Raw genomic sequence first — 19,509 nt, 5'->3', positions numbered from 1 at the left:
TTATTTAATATTCAATTTTCGGCTTCCATTTCTTGGGCATATCCTGAGAACCTCATAAAATGCGAAAAACTCATAAAACCCATGGCTAACATATTTTTAATCTGCACATGGTAAATGCTTCCAAAACCGACCGAAAAAAATACAATCCAGCAGCGTGAATTTATCACGAGGATATTGTAAATACAAAATTGTTGGCGTGCTTTTTATTGAGTTCCGCTTTGGTGGTTTCGTGAATATATTTTTATATATGCCAAATTATATATCGCTTAATTTTGCAGTTATTTTTTTATTATTTGGGTTCATGATTTTCTTAGAGAACTTCTACTATTGTTAATGGTTCTACTTGTTTAGATTTTTTTTTGCCTTCTGTCCTAAAAAATAACTTATTTCATGTATGCCAGGAAAGATTAGTCAGAAATGAAGGAATTCAACATAACATTGTGTATACCCAAGGCTTAAGCCACTGCAGTTAGTCTTTAAATAGAATAATTTGTACAAGCGCTTTGTGAGGCTTGTGGCTCTCACTATGGCCTTAGAAAGCATTTGTGGGATGGATAAGGTGCCATTTATGAGAAGCTTTGGATCCCGCACCTCAAAGCAAACAATTGAAGAAATCAGACTCGCATCGAGTAACATGGATAATCCCCTCACCATAATGGCTCCGCCATTTGAAAATCCTCGGGAAAGTGTGAATAAACTGAGTGCCCAAAGTGAAGTGCAAATGGATTGCGACCACGGAACCACCACGGTGGGTTTTGTTTACCAGGGTGGCATTATCCTGTGTGTGGATTCCAGGACCACGTCGGGAAAGTTCATTGGATCCCAGAGCTTGCAGAAAGTGGTGCAGGTGAACCAGTATATGCTGGGTACTATGGCAGGTGGCGCCGCGGATTGCACCTACTGGGATCGAGCTTTGACCAGGGAGTGCCGACTGCACGAGCTTCGCTATAAGGAGAGACTACCAGTCCGGTCTGCCGCCAGATTTATCTGCAACGTGGCTGCGGAGTACAAGGGAATGGGTCTCTGCATGGGAATGATGTTGGCCGGCTGGTCGCCCGAAGGATCCAGTTTGGTATACGTGGACTCCGACGGCCTGCGGCTCCATGGGAAAGTTTTCGCCGTGGGCAGTGGAGCCTCCAATGCCCTGGGAATTTTGGACACTGACTACCGCTTGGATCTCAGTGATAATGAGGCCTACGACCTGGCCTTCCGCGCAGTGTATCATGCCACCATGAGAGATATATTTTCCGGAGGCTTGGTGAGACTGTATCACATAGATCAGGACAACTGGAGAAATGTGGCCAATAAAGACTGCCAGGAACTGCATGAGAAGTACTCAGGAGGTGGGAAGAATCAACAAGCTTCTGATGATTAAAATCTTTAAGCAACCATCGTGTAACTGAAACGAAAACATCACGTTAAAAACAAACACTTTTGCATTTTACCAAGTTAACACCATCCAATAAATGTTGCTGACTTATTTATTTTCTAATTTGCCTACACGTTTTTAATTAGTGCGCCTTCTGTTTACTGTTCTGTTAAATGTTCATCCAATTTTAGTGCGCTTGAAGAATTTTAACCCTTACGACCATTAAAAATGCTAGTCGCTAATCATTTTGCGCTAAATTAAGTGACCTAATGGAATGCTCCGATTCTTTTCCACTTTTTATTTCTGATATGCAAGGTTGGGTCTCGCCCCCAATAAGGAGAACATAAAATAAGTAAATTGCCTCCTTTCTGGGCATTGGCACAACAATTAAGTTGGCTTTTAAGTCGCATAAAGGACAGGAGCAGACACCAAAAGGAGTTAACAAAAGTCCCTGAATAAATCAATGGCAACAGCATTATTTGGGCGTAGAAGGCGTGGAGTGAAAAAGGGTTCGAATACTTAAATTTTTCCCGCTTCATGCTTCTCGACCCGGTTAACAGCAGCAATAATAAACAAGAAAGTGTGAAATAAGGCCAAATGGACATACAAATTTGTATGTCCAACTCGAGAAAACGGCAGCAGGAAAAGTACGGAAAAATGCAGGCACAGCAATAAAACGCGGCGAGTGCTTTTAATTTGAAATGCTGCGAGGATAGGACCAAAAGTCCCTGAAACTCTTTATTTCTTTTCTCTCCCTTTCGATTTTCTTTCCAGATATTTTCCAGGTTTTTGGGGTTGGGACGGAGATCTGTGGAGGGAGCACTTATAACGCTTGTGTGGATTACAAATCCCACCGGCGCGATAAAATGGGTTTATTTGCCAAAGTTCTCTGCATAAAAATACATAACTAAATAAAACCAATTTAAATGCTACACATCAAATTGAAAAATGAAGTTTCAGGCAAGAGATTTTTTCTGCCACAAGAATAAAATATAACAATGCAAGCTCGAGGAGTTTATTAATTTTAATCACCAAGAAAAGCATGAATAACTTTTACTGAACACAAAAAGCTTCCATTTAACTTTTGCAAAATAGAGTTTAACGAAATCATTCTAACTTTATAGGTTATTTTAAAATAAAACTTACTTTTGTCACATACCCTTTTACCACTTAATGGTTATTAAGTTATTTCCAAATTTTTCTAGATAAGAGCAGGAGAACTACTTTTCTAAGTGTGATGATGCACATTTGGTACCCTAATTAGTATCTTACCTGAAAAGAACGTTTATCATTATCTTTTGGACTAGAAGGCGGATATAAACCGGCTGAACTATAAACTCCGCTGGTCGTGTTTTATGTGCCCGGCCCGTAATAAATGTTGTCATTCGGTCCTTTTGCTCCCTTCTCAACTTCCTAACCCATTTTGAAACAAGCAATAAATGTCAGCGGCTCGGTTGAACTGGGCATAAACTACAATGGCCGGCGGATACTTTATTTAACACTTGCATAAACGGACATGGCCTGAGATATCTCCACGACTCGCCGGATGTGTGGGTTATAAAAAGCGCAGCTATTTGAAAGAACGGTTCGGAGAATCCCGAGAATGGGAGCACGTGGGCACCTCGTTGTTTCTATGGGGTGCAATCAAAACGAGCCCAGGTACGGATCCCAAGGGTTAAAAAAGATGGAACAATAGAAATTTGCAGCACTCTAAAAATTAAAGAAATTTGTTGTGCAGTTCCCTTTTTTTACATATAAATGTAGGCAAATAGGATTGAAACTCACTTTTAAATTCATTCTCAGTCTCTTTAATCTGTTTTCCATCTCCTTTTCTAAGCCTAATGACATTGGATCTTCACTTTTACTATGCTGCAAATGTGACTCTTAAATCTAAGCAAGCCGCCGACACAAAGCCATTGGATTAGGGGACTCGTTGAGTGACTTGGTGACTGAAGTGCGAAAACCAAAGCGCTGCACTGGACAGAATCGGGAGCTTATTTGAACATGAGAGGTAAATATTTTCAAATTGTTTTCGTATCCCTAATTTTTTAAAGATATAAAGTAATGTTAATTTCATTCTTGAAATGAATTATGATTACGTTTGGGGTATTATATGTTATTTTGTCTGAGCTAACATGTAAAGTCTTATTTCAGTGAGTCACCGCACCAATACTTGACACGCCTCCAAAAAAACCAGCGCCTCCAGCTGCAGGAGCATAAAAAAATATTATGTCAATAGATAAAAGTCAAAGTGGAGACGACGACAGTGAAGACAACATCGTGGAAACAGCAAGCACTGGCCAAATGTCGCGTGTTCAATTGTGTTGGCCCAGCCTGCTCGGCCTTCCTGAAAGCACCACCCACTGATTTCCGACCCACCGCCCACACCAACCCACCACCCTCTGCCACCCTCTGTCAGTGTTTATTTTATTGATGTCGCTGCCGCTGACTTTGCCTGTGCAACTGGAGGCAAAGGCAACCATGACAAAGTCGGCAGCGGGGTAGGTAGAAGGTTAGGGGAAAACTGGGTGAAGGAGGATGGATTCAGGAATGGCTAAATGGCTAGGAGGCGGGTCAAAGGGCACCGGATCCCTTCTTGTTTTACGACCAACGAAGCGGCCATAATTGTGCATTCACAGTCACATTCATAGCCACATTCGCATTCACTTGCTTATTATAGGCACTGAGAAATGGCTGTGGCCTGGATGGATTCTCTTGGCCAACGCCACCTCCTTCCTGGGATTCCCCGATTTCCCGATTCCCTGGTAATTTGCAAGTGATTTATGGGACCTTCTGCATGTGGGAAGCTGGACCCAAAGCTGCCACCGGAGGCAACAATTTCCATTTGGCGTTCGCTCCCTGTTTGAAACACTTGATTAGCCGCGATGATTGAACGGTTATTCGTAAATTGAAAGCTGTGTTTTTTGATGGTTACGAAGATCCTTTGAGCAGGAGGGTGTAGTCTGGTAGCATTTTTATAGGTAAAAATAGAGCTGAAAGAATTTATATGAATGGATCAATAACTTAGAGCTTAAGTAAGCAAAGAAAACACATATTTTAAAATAACTCCGACTCAAAACCCGTTGAAACTCCAATTAAGTTTCTCCCACACTGGGAGAATATGGAACAAATAGAATTTTATATTTTCAGATTTATTAGCTCCTGCCAACCGCAGGCGATGCCGCCACTCAGCAACACTCCGCAAACCGTAATTTGTGTTAGCCCAAAAACACGAATAAAAAAACAGACCCCAACACACAGCAGATACACGGCCAAATGACAGCTACAAAAAATATTATAAATATAAATATTTTCGGGCAGGAGCACATGCAATCTTGTGCAATTTTCACGCTGCAAGCGAACAAAGGGGAGTGCATCGCATCCTAACGCAATCCCGAGAAGGAACCCACCCACCCAAAAACACTGCCCAGAAAACCAACCCGAGCTGTCAGCGCAAACAGTTGCAAACAGACATGAAGATTATAGTACGTAGGGGGATTCCCAGGGCAGTCGTTACATTGTAGTTACATATAACTGCAAACTGTACTTGTATGTGTAGAGTGTAAAGAGTGATTTCCAGATCCTCACGTTTTTCGTTTGTTTGCCGGAGAGGCAAATTTTGTAATTTTGTTTCTAGCACACTCAAAATTATTTTCTCTTTCGAGAGGGGATAAAAAAACAGAAAACTTTCCGAGCTCTTGGCAAAACTTATTTCGGTGTAAGTTGGGAAATTTATTGAGCTTGCCGTTAAGCACTTAAAGTTGGGCTTCGGCAAACAATTTTGATATGAGCATTGAGCTTGAGTTTTGCATTTTCCACATGCTCAAACGTAAACAAATTTGTCACTTAGCTGTCTGAATAATCTTCAATTGAAATTGGTTTCTGCTCTAAGGCGCTGATAAATTGAATTTCAATTGCTGCCCAAGGATTCAAATTAACAGATTTCCTCATTAAAGGCGTTGCACTTTTCGATTACCGATTCAGTTCTAGCCAGGTCACTTTACCTTAAGAACATAAGTCCTGACAGCTTGAGGTTGTTATCATTCTTCTGACGCCGCCAAGACTCGAAAAGGCCCTAAGCTGTCAACTTTAGCATATTTCGCGCTTTTTTATTCATCCTACTTTGCTTTTCTTTTGTCTTTTTATTTGTTTTCCTGACTCTATGGCAATGCTCTGATTGTTGATGTGAAAAACTCGCCTAAGCTACTGGAAAATCGCAAATTTATGTTAATTTTACGAAGACATTTTTGTAAATGATGAGCACTGAAAGGAAATTAAATGAAATAAAATGAAAACTTCTAGGAATGATACTTTTTGGTCTGCTGGGACTTTCCTCATTCACCTATGGATTCTTTCTGGTTTCTGGACTGGTTTCCATTTCAAACGTCAGTTGGACGATTATTCAGAGACCCCTTTTGCAAATCACCGAAAGCCAAAAAGCTACCAATGGAATCCACTTAAGAAAAGGACCTGCCACCGACCCAAAGGATGCACGGACATGGAAATAGGATTTCAACTACATTTTAAACACGTATGTGTATTTCTCCAGTAGTTTTATCTGGTTTGGTTCACACATTTCATTTGATTTCCCTGAATGGGTGAAAATAAACGCAAAATTTGATAGATGTTCTGGCTGGGCAAATGTGGCGCATTTTCGATTTTCCTTGGCGCAGTACTTTTTACACCATTTTTATGCTCTCGGAAAAGTTTGTTTGTCCGGCTGTCGGTTTGTTTATACTTCACTATCTCTTGGCTCCCCCATCCCCTTAGCCTGTCTATTTATTTATTTTCCAAATAAATGCACGCTCCTTCGCCGTTTCCTTTTTCTTCACTCGCATTCGTTGAACTCTCAAGGATTGAATTGAATTAAATGAAACAAAGTTTGCTCTCCTCCAACTGCAGCGTTCAGATAAGGTTGGTCATCGGAAGTCGGGGAATTCGGATCGCATATATAAACGCTCCAATATTTGAGCGATGCATTCGGATTTTTGTCGATTTATTATGCCAAGTTATGCCAACACAGGCAGCTCGATTGATGATTGCAATTCCATACAAGCAAAAAATATGGTGTTCCTAAGTGCCTATTCAAAGTAAAACTACTTTAAAGCTAAGATTAGCTTATATTTCATTGGCCCTGAGCTTGTTTTTCGAGTTATTTCTTACATATATTTCAATATGTTCTGATTGGGCTTGTAAAATAGAAATTTATAATTGCATTTAGTTCTTTTGCGATCATCGCCTTTTAAATTTTTCCTTTTCGCATATAGGAGGCCTGGAAATTCGTTGGCACACTACTGGCTTTGAGCCCTGAAATGTGTTTGCTCTTTTCGATTAAACACTTTCTCCGGGGCGAGTCCTTTCTCCATTCCTCCGCCCATTTGTCTGCCTTTTTGTCCGTCTGTCAGTTTGCCCGTCTTCCGTTTTCCGTCCGGATTGCTCTGCTCCTGGCATTGGCATTGCCATTGCCATTGGCATTGCCAGTACTTCCTGCTACCGCTAGTCATTGGGTAAGCACACAATTACCTGCGCGTGGTGGGCCATGATTTGCATTGCACTTGAATTATTTCCTTTTGCAATGCTTTACCTTGCCGCAGCGGGAAAAGTGGAAAAGCGGTTGGAAAAGCGCGGCACACATATGCATAATTTCATGCTCACTACCGCTACGTGGGTCTCATTTAGTTTGCCTTAAACGCTGTTATGCTTTCCCCTTAACATTTTCCGCCTTCTCTCCGCTTTCCCTGCTGTTTTTTCCCTGTCTCTATTATAACAATATCTCCTTGTGTGCAACGTGTTCGCCGGCAGAAAGTGTGCAATGCAGCTGAGCTGGCGCTTTGTATGCAGATTACCTGCATTTGGGGCTGAAGTTGGCGTAGCTCTAATGAGGGTAGAAAAAATCTCATAAAATAGTATAAAGCAAACTGAGTCCTAAAAACTGGGGAGCCGTGAAAGGGCCCTGGCCTCTTGCGTACATGTACATGCTAAATTTATGCGCAATGAAGAGTGAAAAGCAATAAGCTCTGCCAAGTTGTGCATGAAAGGGAAATTGGCATTGAAATGGGCCCGATGGCAACCCGTCGATTTGGGTTGGTATTAGCGCAGAATATGTTTATTGAAATTTTTGGCGGCTAGAGTCAGCCAAACTTATGCAAAAGATCCTTTTTTCAATAGTTGTCTTCTGAAATCGCAGAAGGGATCTTATCAGTTTAAAAAGAAAAACCTAATTATAAATTACTATTTTAAATATTTTCGTAATCTGGTTGTCTCTTCTGCAACCACTCCGCCCTAATAATGTTCAAATGGAATGTGGGCTTAAGTGAGGAGTAGTCAGATACAGAATCTAAAAAATATATAATATTATATAATATATTACCTCCATGTACATGATTCAGATGGGGACTTCCGGTTTTTTAAATCATTTTATATTTTATGTTTTTTGTATTGCTAATCTATGCAAATCATTTGTTTGATACCGATTTAAACATTAAGCCCACTTTATGGACGGAATATCTGACCACATGCTAATTAGCAGGCCTTTTAATTAAACACTTCCATTTGGATAAAACTCTGTGCATTTTCTACTTGTGTGCATGGCAAACAAATTTGGCTTTTTATAATCAACACGAACGCTTCATTAGCTACGGGGTTAGAAATCCGCACAAGTGCGACAGAAATATATGGATTTTAGGGATACTCATAGACAGAGACGGTGTGTTTGCATTCGAGTGGTTGCGGTTTTTAATTAGTTTTGATTTTGATTTCGATTCGGGTCTTCTGCAATCAACAGTGCATGTTCTCAAACGCAGAGAGACCTTTCACGGCACTGACCCGCGAATTGGACACTTGGCATTTGATTGCGGTCCTTTTGGTCAAGCTCCTTATTTGCACAAGAGCTTTCTTTTTAATTAAAATTATTAAAGCAAACAGCAAAGTTTGCACTACGGAGTAGTGCTGCTTTGATTAGATTTTAACCGACCAACGACGCCTGAAAGCAGGCAGCAATAAACAACATACATATGTATACATAGAAACACGACAGAACACTATAGTCGAATTTCCCGACTATCAGATACCCGTTACTCAGCTAGTTTCAGTACTAGTACCATAACATTGCAATTAAACATATAAATAATATAACCAAACCTCTCACTTGTCGCGGGAGGACTAACAACAAAATCTCAAACATCGAGGGGTCTTTAAAGCTGTCCAATTGTTTTGGCAAAGCCTTCTAGTAAAACGCGAACAAGAATTCGAATTTGATTTTTGACATTTTTCTGGAAAATTGATAGAAAAATTAAAACCAAAGAACCAAAAATTAAATTAACAAGAATTGATCCTGATCAAGAATATTCATACTTTATATGGTCGAAAACGCTTTCTTCTACTGTAACAGGTACTTTTCAACGAATCTAGTTTGCCCTCTAATCCAAAATTCCGCATAATTTTAATCATGCGTTAATTTCTCAATAATAATAAAATAATAGTTTGCCCTCTACGAGTAACGGGTATACAAATATTCGAACTGGCCTCCAAACAGAGACCAAGCTAACTATTATTAATACGTTGCTTAAACATTTTTCGCACTACAATCTGACATTGGTTATGTTCTAATGTCTGTGTGGCGAAGATTGTTTGGTAGTGCTCTCTGCATGGATTCGCTTTTTTTTGGCAGCCCATTTGGCCACGTTGCTTTGTCCTTGACCTGAAAAACCGCTTCAAGTGGAAGCTGACCATAAATAGCTTTTGTTGATTAGTGACCCTGGACGGAGGGCTTAAATTGGTTTTTAAAAATGCAAAGGACGACCCTGTCGGAGTGGTTTTTTTAATTATTCTCCGACATAAAGCGACAAGCGCATTTCCCACTCGAAAAGTGTTCGATGCATTTTCGCACTCTCGGGCAGCCAGAAACCCTTAATGGCATGTTGCCTTCCGAGAGCGGTGGAAAATCGCATGTTGCGGTAATTAATATTTCTGCCTGCAAAATATTTATATTCGCACGCAACGGCAGTTGGTCACTCAGTCAGTTATTCTTTCAGTATTTCAGTCTTGAAAAGAAACAATTACCTTACTGCAACGTTCAGTGAGTGGCAATTATAAGTTGTTCGTGTCTGTTAATTAAATGTGTCCTGCGAAGACATTTAATAGGCTTCAGTTATTTACAAAGGCACAACATGGCGTATACGCGATCAAGGAGGATGCTTAAGGGAAGTCCTGCCAGAAGCTTAATCACACAATTTCATATAACGCATGGCTTTTATGTGCTGAAAAAATACCCCACTTGAAGTATTCGATTATTTCTCCGCCGGCCGGCCTTTATGTACTTTTCTTCTGTAAGTAAGCAAGGATTAATTAAGTGCCTCGCTCGCTGTTTGCATTTCCTCATCGAAAGTGTGAAATTTCGCGCCCATATCAGGTGTTGATGGCGGGTCTTCAGTTGATCGGCGGACAAACAAACGCTAATTAGGCATTAAGTCGAAGCTGGCAATTAATCAGCTGAAAAGTGTCCATAAAAGCAAAACGTTTAAGTGTTACCCCCAAGTGTCAGACGCAAAGTTTTCCCCACCACCCACCAAGTTTCTTCTTATTTTTCACACCCGCAGCCGACACGCGGTTTTCCGGCTTCCGTTGAGGTGGGCGCTGTGAAAATGGGAAACTCACGTGGGAAGTAGCTAAAAACTAAACAAAAGGCTTTAATGGCAGTCGTTTGCCAGACATCCCATGGCGAGCCACAAAAGCGAGGGTTGCCTATGGCATAAGTGGGTTACTATACTACTTAAAGGGCTTATTAACTATTACAGAATAAACAACTTCAATAAGTTTGGTGAAAAAGGCGTATTTAACCATTTCAGCCCCCATTTCAGCCCCAATACTATATCTTAATGATCAGTTTCACGAGCCGAGTCGTTCTGTCCATTTCTGTCTGTCCGTATGATTGCCGCGATGTCAAGAACTATAAACACTACAGAATATTGCCAATTGGTATCGATATTTAAAAATAGTTTTGTAACTAGTTTTGTAACACTCCCACTAGGTGACCAAAGATGAATCTGAAAGTCGCTACGCGTTCTTTATATACATTAAAAAATGTCGGAACTCCGTTAATTTCATAGTAATTTTGAAAATTTTCGTCAATCTATAATCTTATCAAAAGTTGTCTGGAAAAAATGTTGAAATCCGCCCTCTCTAAGCATGCAGCTGTTGCATTGTAAATATTTGCATACGTGTTGCAAAATTAGTTAAATAAGCATTTATTGTTGTTCTACACTAAGCTGCTTGCAGCGTTTGTGGCGCTCCAACATTTGAATTAGTTTTAATGTTTGCTCCGCCGGGAAGTTCGCGTCTTCCACTATTAACAAAAAGGTAATTTCCCAGCAAATTGACATAAAAGACCGTGAGCCGGGTAAAAGTTTGCCTGCTAAAACTTGTGTTGTTTAATTTTTCGGGGACCGACACGCCCGCACACCAAGCAATTCGCAGAGACAACATCAAAATTTATGTAAATGAAAATTGCATTGCATAAGCCCGCCAACGTAACGTATACGCAGCGTGTGCAGCCAGAACCATTTTGCACGTAGTATTAGCGTCGCGCTTTCATTATTTGTGCCATCCTTTAAGACCCGGTCTCCAGCATCGAGCCATTAAGCCAACCTTCTGCCATATTGCCCAAGGTATACATATATACTGTATATGGTGCAGATGTATATACTCGTAGCAGTAGGTCTATGGCAGCTTTTGCGGCACTTTTCCCTTACTTTTCTTTATTGGTTTCTTGGGCCATGCAGCCGAAACTTTCAACAAGTTTGGCTCGTGGCGGTCTAAAGGGTTCACTTCTGTTCTCTTAGTGACAAAATTTTCGACTGGATGCCATCAACTTTAATAGTCGCCGCAAAGGAAAGGACCAACATGCTAGGTTAGTTTTAGCGGCGTGAGCGGAAACCTTGTTCTATCGTATTGGTTTATTGGATACGAAGTCATAAAATCCCGGACCCTGCATAAATAGCTTTCTAATTGTACTGAAGATAGTTTAATTGAATTTCGCTCTTTCCGGAAAATCTAAAATAGTGTCCACTGATATGCTGATAAATAAGAGATGATTATAATTTATTACTGATTACTGAATACTCAACTTTCTCCTGCATGCATGCCATTATAGCCAACAAACACTAATTGAACTCAGTTTGCAGGCCATTAAAGCTGGTATTTAAGCTGGAATCCAGAGAAGGCTTTGCCAATTATCCGACCACGAAGGGTGGTTGGCCGGCTGGGGAAACCACTTAATAAGCCCGCCAACTGGCCAGTGCCGCCCCATTTCCCATTTTCCCATTCCCCACTTTTCCCATTCCTACTCGCGTTCCCAGATCGCTGACAACTGTCCGAGGACGGGGGATTGTATCAAATATACAAGTAAATTGCTTCATTTTCGAATTTCTGTCATTGCCGACGTGCTCTCTCTTTCGTTCTCATATATGTTTGGAAATCTATTCGTGCCACGAATTTCATTTTCAACTTGGCAGCTGCACTGTTTGTTGTTGCCGGAGTGAGACGTGCAACGGCTGCCAGGCAACTTATTAAAAATGTCTGCAGTGGCAGCAAAAAGGAACTCAAAATACTTATATAAATACTTATATGTATATATAAAAAAGACTGATGAAAACTGCAGGCAGAAGAAAATTATTTGCCACGAAACTTGCTGAGCCGAGAGTGCATGTCGTGCCACATAATTGTGTAAGGAGAGTGCGACAGTAAAAGTGCTTTGATTTCCGACATTGAATTGACTGCACGCCTCTTTAATTACCACTGGTACATCCTTCAATTACTAAATATCTTGGAAAGCTCATTATCAAGTGGGAATTGCAGGACTGCGTATGCGCACAAAAAAAAATATATATACATATAACAAACTTAATTAATCTCACACATTTGAAGGCAAATAACAAATATTTAATGTTGTGTTTTATAGAACCTATCAGCTTGTTTATTTTTTAAACAAAACTTAAAAGCCAAACTGACATTTATGTGATTATTTTGTATTGCTAAATTTATTTTCTCATATTTGTTTGCACAGCGTAATTAATGTTTGTAGAAACGGTGTTTCACTGCAATTAAAGCGCGAATGTGTGTCCATGAACCTTTAATTTTTTCTCACTGCACGAGCTTTGGCAAATTGAATCTTACGTAATGCCATATAAGTCGAGCCACCTTCATATGAAATTCACTTACAACGGCAGCCAGTGGCAAAGAAAGAATTGCAATCGAAATTACTTTTAGCTCTCGAACGAGAAATGCAATTTGCATTCAGGGCGGCTGAAAATGTGGGGCTGTCTGTGTATGATGGGGCTAAGGGGCTATGGAGTCATGGGCTGGTGATGGGCTTACACGACTGTCGATGCATCATCAGTGCTCAAGTATGTGAACTTCCCCGGCTACTCCGAGCTACGGAGCCCCTCCTCCATCAATTATGCTGCGAATTTCTTTATTACAATTATCTCGTTGTGCTCTTGGGCCTCCTTTCGCATTGTTTCCCTTCCGACGTCATTGCAGCACTCGTGTGTGGAGGACTCTTCGCTGCTTGGTTCTCTTATTTCTTCCTGATGAGCAAGTGATACGGCAGTCTCTGGGAAATTGGTTTTAATTTTGCCACTTGACGTGGCCGGCACTTGTCGTGGCATTGACTCCCATTCCCCCCACATTTCCTTTTCCTCCGGTGTCAATGTCTCGGCACTCGATTTCAGGTGAGTCCGATTTAATGAATGAAGATTGCAGGGGTTATGCATTGGATCAGATTTATGCGTAATGATATTCAAACAGGTTATTTATTGACTTAAGCCTTGAGTCTTGGGTCTTTGGTTTCAGCTTTAGCTTTGGCTGACTCTATTTGCTTTTCTCGACAAACAACTGGATAATTAAAGCATCAAATGCAGACAAGCCGGTTCCGCGGTAATATATCGAATGGGATATTAAAGTTACGATTCTTACGAGTCATTAGAAAAAATATCTGGTGATAGTGTGGCAACACAGTGAAGTCATAATGACTGTTATTTTTGCATCTTGTTACATCTTCTCAAATAAAGCTATTATAAATGTACAATTTTTTGTACCCCAATAAAGCACAGATTTTCTAAGTTTTTCAGTTTTCAGTTTTCAGCTTACTTGCCAGCCGAATGTACTCTACCTGAGTCAAGGGGTATTAACAATGACCAAGTCCGATCCAGAGATAGAACACATAAGCGCCGTCACGTCACACTTGAGCAGCAGAACCAGATCTCGACAGGAGACGAACGACGAGCAGGTGTTCCAACTTATTCATTAAAAACAAAAAGGAAACAGACAGGGACAGGCAGGAGAATATAGAAAACAGCTTCAAGTGGGGACGGAACCTCAGCCAACACCCCGATTCCCACAAAGTCTCAAGTGGACACTGAAAGCTCACATTCGCGTTTAATTACATGGCTTTAAAAAAAGATAAATTAAGTGACAACATGTTTGATAACCAAATGAAAACGAACGGTAATTGATTATAAGACTACAGTTCTCCTCAATGGCGATATTCTTTAAGTCACAAATCAAGCGCGAAATTTAAATTGGAATATATGTCTTTCAGTGTACCCTTGTTGGCTCAAAGTTTTTCGCCTCCTTCAGCCGCTTCTTCAGCTGGTTAAGATTGTGGTCGACACGCAATTGCGGCAATTCGAAGTTGGATGCGCTCCGCGGGGCCAGCGAACCAAGGCAAAAGCCAAGCTAAACGCTTAGAGGCCCCTCTCCACCACGTGCTCCTCCTTGATCCCCAGGAACACACATCCGCTGCAGTTTCTTGCGGCAGCGACAACTGGCAACCTGCCACTTGTGACTGGCAAGCAGCAACTTTTCAGCACTGAGAAAACGACTGCTACACAACCAATGAATTTATTTTCTATTAAATTTAATTAATTTAATAGTTAATTCCTCAAATACCATTAAGTATGGATTTTATCTATGCAAGTTTTAGATATTAGGGAGCCTAATCATTTTTGCAGTGTGCCAACTGGCGAATTCAACTGGCTGCATCGACTGAAACCGAAGCCGGTTTCGGGTGTGTTAACTTTCTATGCCCGGTAGCGCTGATTGCCAAGACAACGACAGCCCAATTCATTCAGCGGTCTCGCCTTTCAGCGGCAGCAGCTGCTCCAAGTTCTTTGGGCCACCGTCCCCCTTTGTTACCGCCTTTGTGTTCTTGGCCAGTTGCTTTGCATGGTCAGAATCTGGAATCTCTACAGGCTATTCCAGTTCGATTTATCACGGGCAAAGTTATGATCGCCTAAGTGCCGTCGTTTAGGGTTCCTGTTTTAGCCTCTGCGATTGCTCCTCATAAATTCTTCCCATGACAACACTAATTGCAACTTGCTGGAAGTAATAAGAGGCTGGGAACAATTTCATCTACTTATGCAGCAATAAATCCAATTGGCTTTCACAGATCTAGACTTCTTATCCATGAATATTTTGCCAGATTAACATTGATGAATTCCTACGCAAGCGAGTCTCTCTGAAGTTTTCTTAAATAAATTCTTTCTACACTAAATTTATACAACAAAGTTCAAACATTTATTTTTTGGGTGGCATATGTAGGCAAATTTAAATTGTAATGGGCTTAGACAAACGCGTCAACCGAACTCAAAATGATATTCATTTATACTCGATTTGGAAACCACAAAACTATAAATTATTAATTGTTCTTCAGTTCACACTTTCCGCGACCATCGAAAACATATCAGTGGACAATCGTATTTGACAGTCCATAATTGCTGGCAAATTAGAATTATTTATTCAACAAAACCCATTCTGATTGCCATCCGTGCAGAGTTTGTAATTCATAATCGATGGTTGGTATGCGGCGGGCATAAAACCGAAATAAAACCACAAAATAATACACACTACTATGTACAGTATGTGCAGTATGAAGAGATCGTTTCCATGTTTTGGCTGTGACGGAAGTCTGACCCCATCGCATCGGAACCCAAACTATATACACAGAACGCGGAACTCTTGCAGAAAGAGGCCATAAATATTGTTCATTTGTAAATAAATGGCTAACAGAAAAAACAAAAAACCACGAGTAGTGAAAATCCAACAACTCGCAGAGCATATAAAACACGGTTCATGTTCGTTTCCAGCACTTGGTTTTCTATTTCCAAGCCAAACATTAGATGGTGTTCCCTGTCGCTGTGTGGGTGCTCAATTTTTATTGCAGTATCATCTTCCGGTCACTTTGTCAGGCCTCCAATACATTTCTCAAACAGTTACGACGGGACAAGTGGCTCCAGCGCGTGTGCCTACTTGGGTTCGAACTTGAGTTATGAAAACCAGAAACGGAGTCCAAGAAGTAATAGAACTACGTCCGACAAACGGAAGTCGGATAGACAATGTCGAAGCGTGGATGGGTGCCATCTAAGGGCTACACTGGGAGAAATGTGTTGCTGAAGGTGATATTATATGACAGCCTGGTTGCAAACTACAAGTCTGCAAGTATCTGGTTTATATTTCACTTATAGAAATTGTATAATGAGTGATAAAAACATAACTATTCAAGATCATAAGTGGTAAAGGGAGTGGGCTCTTCTGCTTAACTTGAGAAACCCAATACACTTCCCCGCACACTTCACCGCTTGCCAGTAACCTCCGCCGCCCAACATCGTCAACGCCACTTGAAAGCAGTTCGCGCGACTGCACTTAGTTCAGTGGCACTGGCAGCACCGCCGCCCAAGGGAGAGCTCTTTCGCTCGGAGTGACCGGTCCCAAAGCCACCAAGCGGACCGTCCCCCTGGCACCCCGCCCCTACGCCCACTGACCACCCAGTTCCCCACCCACCTACACACGCACTCGCCGCACCACGTTACGCTTTGAATATAAATTACACAAATAGTGCACACGACTTTGATGGCTGCAGCCGGCGACATTGAACGCCGCTGCGCTGCACAGTGGGTCGAATGGGAAGTAAGCACCTTTAGACATTTGGGGTAAAACCCGAAATGAAAACAAAATGTGTTTGTATGTGCATTATATAAACCTTGATCCCTTTTTGTTTCTTAGTTGTATATATGTATATACACTCTTTTGGTCCCTCAAAAGACCACTGTGCAGATGAGCGGCCAGGAGCGCTGGTCGAGTCACCCTGGTCATGTGGCCCTTTGATGCTAATGACTCTGCCATCGCCTTAAAACCGGGGGATAAGCTTCGATGGGGGCTCACAGCGCTCCCAACTTAGCGGGCAATCAAAAACCGTGCTGCAGCAAATTGGCATGCGTGATGTAGATGAATGGAGATGCAGCGAGATGCAGTCAGTTGAAGGCCAGGGGGAAGTGCAACATGGATGGAGTTCCTAGGCGGGGGCGGAGATATGTGGGACAAGTGATTTCCGCATCGCTTTCTGGATCGCAGCGAGCGGCTGCGTTGATTGATTGATTAATTGACAAAGGAATAGCCGTTAGTTTTCCATTCGCATTCACATTCGCATATGCATTTGCATATCTAATTTATGAACGGCCAAGTCTTGTCCGGCCGGCCGTATGTAGTTCATTGTGTTAGCTATGCAAATGCTGTACTTCCGCTGCGAGTGTCTGCCCAAAGCAGCTTAATTATTCATTAATTTCAACTTAAATTTCATATTTGTGGCTGCAGCCATTTCAGCTGCGGTGGCCCAGTTTCGATGGCCCGCAGTTGCAGTTGTCTTTCCGCAGGCTTTTGTCACCATAAAACTGAAGTGTTGCCCGATTATGAAATAATTATAAGCGTTCTGCACGCACTAACCGGTGATTTTCGGGTCGATTGGGCTTTGATTCGGATTTTGGGAGGCAGAGTTCAATGTAGGAGTTATTTGCATCGATGTTCGAACGAATTTAACTAGCTTTGTTCAGAGATTTGCGCAACTCGGACATCTAGTTGCCCGTTCCATTGTGTTCTAATACCCAAGGAAATGAGAACGTTTATGAGCCACACTCGGCCCGAAAATTGCACCCAGTTAGCATCTATGTAAATTCACAAAATCTATAAAGTAGGACCCAATTTGCCACTGCCATCTGCCATCTGCCTCGACCTTCGTTTTCAGTGGAGGTGCTGCAGCATGCCTTGCATATTTAATCCTGGCTACATTGGACGCGATCCACCCTGCTGTGACCCGGATTGCTTGGAGGAGGGCCACTGCACGGTTCCGGAGTGCGGAGTTTGCCCGGAGTCCCAACTACCCCGATGCAATCCCGCCCCACAACCCAACAAGGACACGGCGAGGCAGCCACTGGAACAGAAGGCCGAAAAAAAACCGAAGCCGCAGGAGCAGCAATAGTAAAGAAAAGGCTGTGCTGCAAAGAACTTCCCAATACAGACCACAAGTCCTCTGGGGATTTGCTAATATCTCCAACATCTTGATTTCAACCGATTACCTTCTATAAAAAAAAACGAATTATACCTATTATTTTGGAAAGCAACGTTAAAAGTAAAATGAACACCTTAACATGATAAAAATAGTCTAAATTAAGCAAATTACGAGATTTCTAATTCAGCAATTGAAAAACAAGAGAGAACGCTCGAGTTCCCCGACTATCTGATACCCGTTACTCAGCTATTGGATGTGCGAAGGAGAGTCTTCAACACTGACAGTTTTTTGGCGGTTTAGACGCGTTAGAGTGGGCGTGTCAAAAAGTTTTTTTGGCAAATTGATAGAAATTTACAAGACTAATATAAAAATTAAAAAATATCAAAACATTTTTCAAAAGTGTGGGCGTGGCAGTTTTGGGCGGTTTGAGGGCCTTAGAGTGTGCGTGGCAATATAAATCAACAAACTTGCGCTGCGTCTATGTCTCTGGAGTCTGTATGCTTAATCTCAACTTACTGTTGTAGTTCCTGAGATTCCAGCGTTCATACGGACGGACAGACGGACAGACGGACAAACGGACGGACAGACGGACATGGCCAGATCGACTCGGCTATTGATCCTGATCAAGAATATATATACTTTCTATGGTCGGACGCGCTTCTTTCTGCCTGTTACATACTTTCCAACGAATCTAGTATACCCTTTTATTCTACGAGTAACAGGTATAATAAAAGGCAATCAAAAAGAGTGGCCACATTTGTTATTATATATTCGGTAGAATCTACCTTAATAAAGTTAAATAAGTTTGCATCAGCACTTCTGATTTAAATGTCAACCAAATAACACAAAAACATACTATTTCTATTTCTTTATTCAATATTCAAGCACCACACGTGTTGTTTCGGCCAAACATTCGTTTTAATTTCTCATATTTTTCTTGCATTTCTGGTGAGTTGCTGAAAGAGAAAATGTAGAAATATATTTTAAAAATAAGCTTTGCAGACATCTTTCGAGTGCTGAAAATGGTTTACTTAAGTCATCCTTGGACTCCCGCCGTAAACCCTTTCTACATTGCCCCCTATCCGAGATGCGCAGTTTGCCCGTGTGACTTCGACATTTATAAAGGATACACCCCCGGTGGCTGGCATAGTCGTTGCTATAGCAGCTATTGACGACAAGTACCCAAATGCACGAAAATGCAATGATAACCGCCGCACACCGGTTCTCCTCTCATACAGATATGTACAACAAAAATAAAATTGATTCACCATCAACTGTGGAAAATTGCGGGGGAAATAGAACGTAACCCAATCGAAATGACTTAGATTTTAATATCAAATTCGCATCATAATTTGTGTGAAAATAGTTTTCTAAATTCAAAATTTAAGTGTCTTGGCTTGACCATCGACACTGGTCATGCCATCGTCTGTGGATCACGTGGTACACCACGTACTGGCCCCAATGGCAATCAACGTCCTCGATTGCGTGGTGCCAGTTATCCGCAAACTGGTGATCATAATGCATCAGGCGCTTCTAGTTGGTCACCAGGAGTCGGAGCCCGTGATCGATGTATCTGGCTTGATTCAGCCCGTTCGTAAAATAGTCTTGATTGTGAACGATCCAACGCCGGAGTACCATGTCGACCAGGAGCCGGTGGTCAATTCGGATGACATCAACGTCCTGATGAATGGAATTTCGCGAAGTATCCGAAATCTGGCCCGCTCGACCTATGATACCATCTCGGCGATCGCTGGAGAGTAGCCCCAGAATTAGTTGTCATCGTGGACGACCCAAAAATCCA

At 41.6% G+C, this 19,509-nt stretch overlaps 4 protein-coding genes and 1 long non-coding RNA gene across 5 annotated transcripts; all 5 read left to right on the top strand.

Moving 5' to 3' along the window:
* Positions 1-419: 419 nt before the first annotated feature.
* On the top strand, positions 420-1,492 carry LOC120445486 (proteasome subunit beta type-5). Its single transcript, XM_039625933.1, has one exon. The coding sequence runs from the start codon at positions 527-529 to the stop codon at positions 1,373-1,375; it is 849 nt and encodes a 282-aa protein (XP_039481867.1). The 5' UTR covers positions 420-526; the 3' UTR covers positions 1,376-1,492.
* A 12,922-nt stretch (positions 1,493-14,414) lies between these two features.
* Positions 14,415-15,928, top strand: LOC120445597. Its single transcript, XR_005615761.2, has 2 exons — positions 14,415-15,222; positions 15,287-15,928. It is a non-coding gene; the product is annotated as an uncharacterized LOC120445597 (long non-coding RNA).
* A 1,365-nt stretch (positions 15,929-17,293) lies between these two features.
* Positions 17,294-17,875, top strand: LOC120445607. The gene has a single exon (XM_039626116.2). The coding sequence runs from the start codon at positions 17,460-17,462 to the stop codon at positions 17,676-17,678; it is 219 nt and encodes a 72-aa protein (XP_039482050.1). The 5' UTR covers positions 17,294-17,459; the 3' UTR covers positions 17,679-17,875.
* Positions 17,876-18,498: 623 nt separating this feature from the next.
* LOC120447243 lies at positions 18,499-18,982 on the top strand. Its single transcript, XM_039628771.1, has 2 exons — positions 18,499-18,656; positions 18,711-18,982. Exon 2 carries the CDS (start codon positions 18,731-18,733, stop codon positions 18,878-18,880), a length of 150 nt encoding a protein of 49 aa, XP_039484705.1. The 5' UTR covers positions 18,499-18,656; positions 18,711-18,730; the 3' UTR covers positions 18,881-18,982.
* Positions 18,974-19,469, top strand: LOC120447238. Its single transcript, XM_039628766.2, has one exon. It carries the CDS (start codon positions 19,125-19,127, stop codon positions 19,467-19,469), a length of 345 nt encoding a protein of 114 aa, XP_039484700.1. The 5' UTR covers positions 18,974-19,124.
* Positions 19,470-19,509: the final 40 nt, after the last annotated feature.

This window comes from Drosophila santomea, chromosome 2R, assembly GCF_016746245.2.
Source record: "Drosophila santomea strain STO CAGO 1482 chromosome 2R, Prin_Dsan_1.1, whole genome shotgun sequence".
Taxonomy (NCBI): Eukaryota; Metazoa; Arthropoda; class Insecta; order Diptera; family Drosophilidae; genus Drosophila; species Drosophila santomea.
Note: the sequence above shows the minus strand (reverse complement) of the source record. Positions and strands in the feature narration are given on the sequence as shown.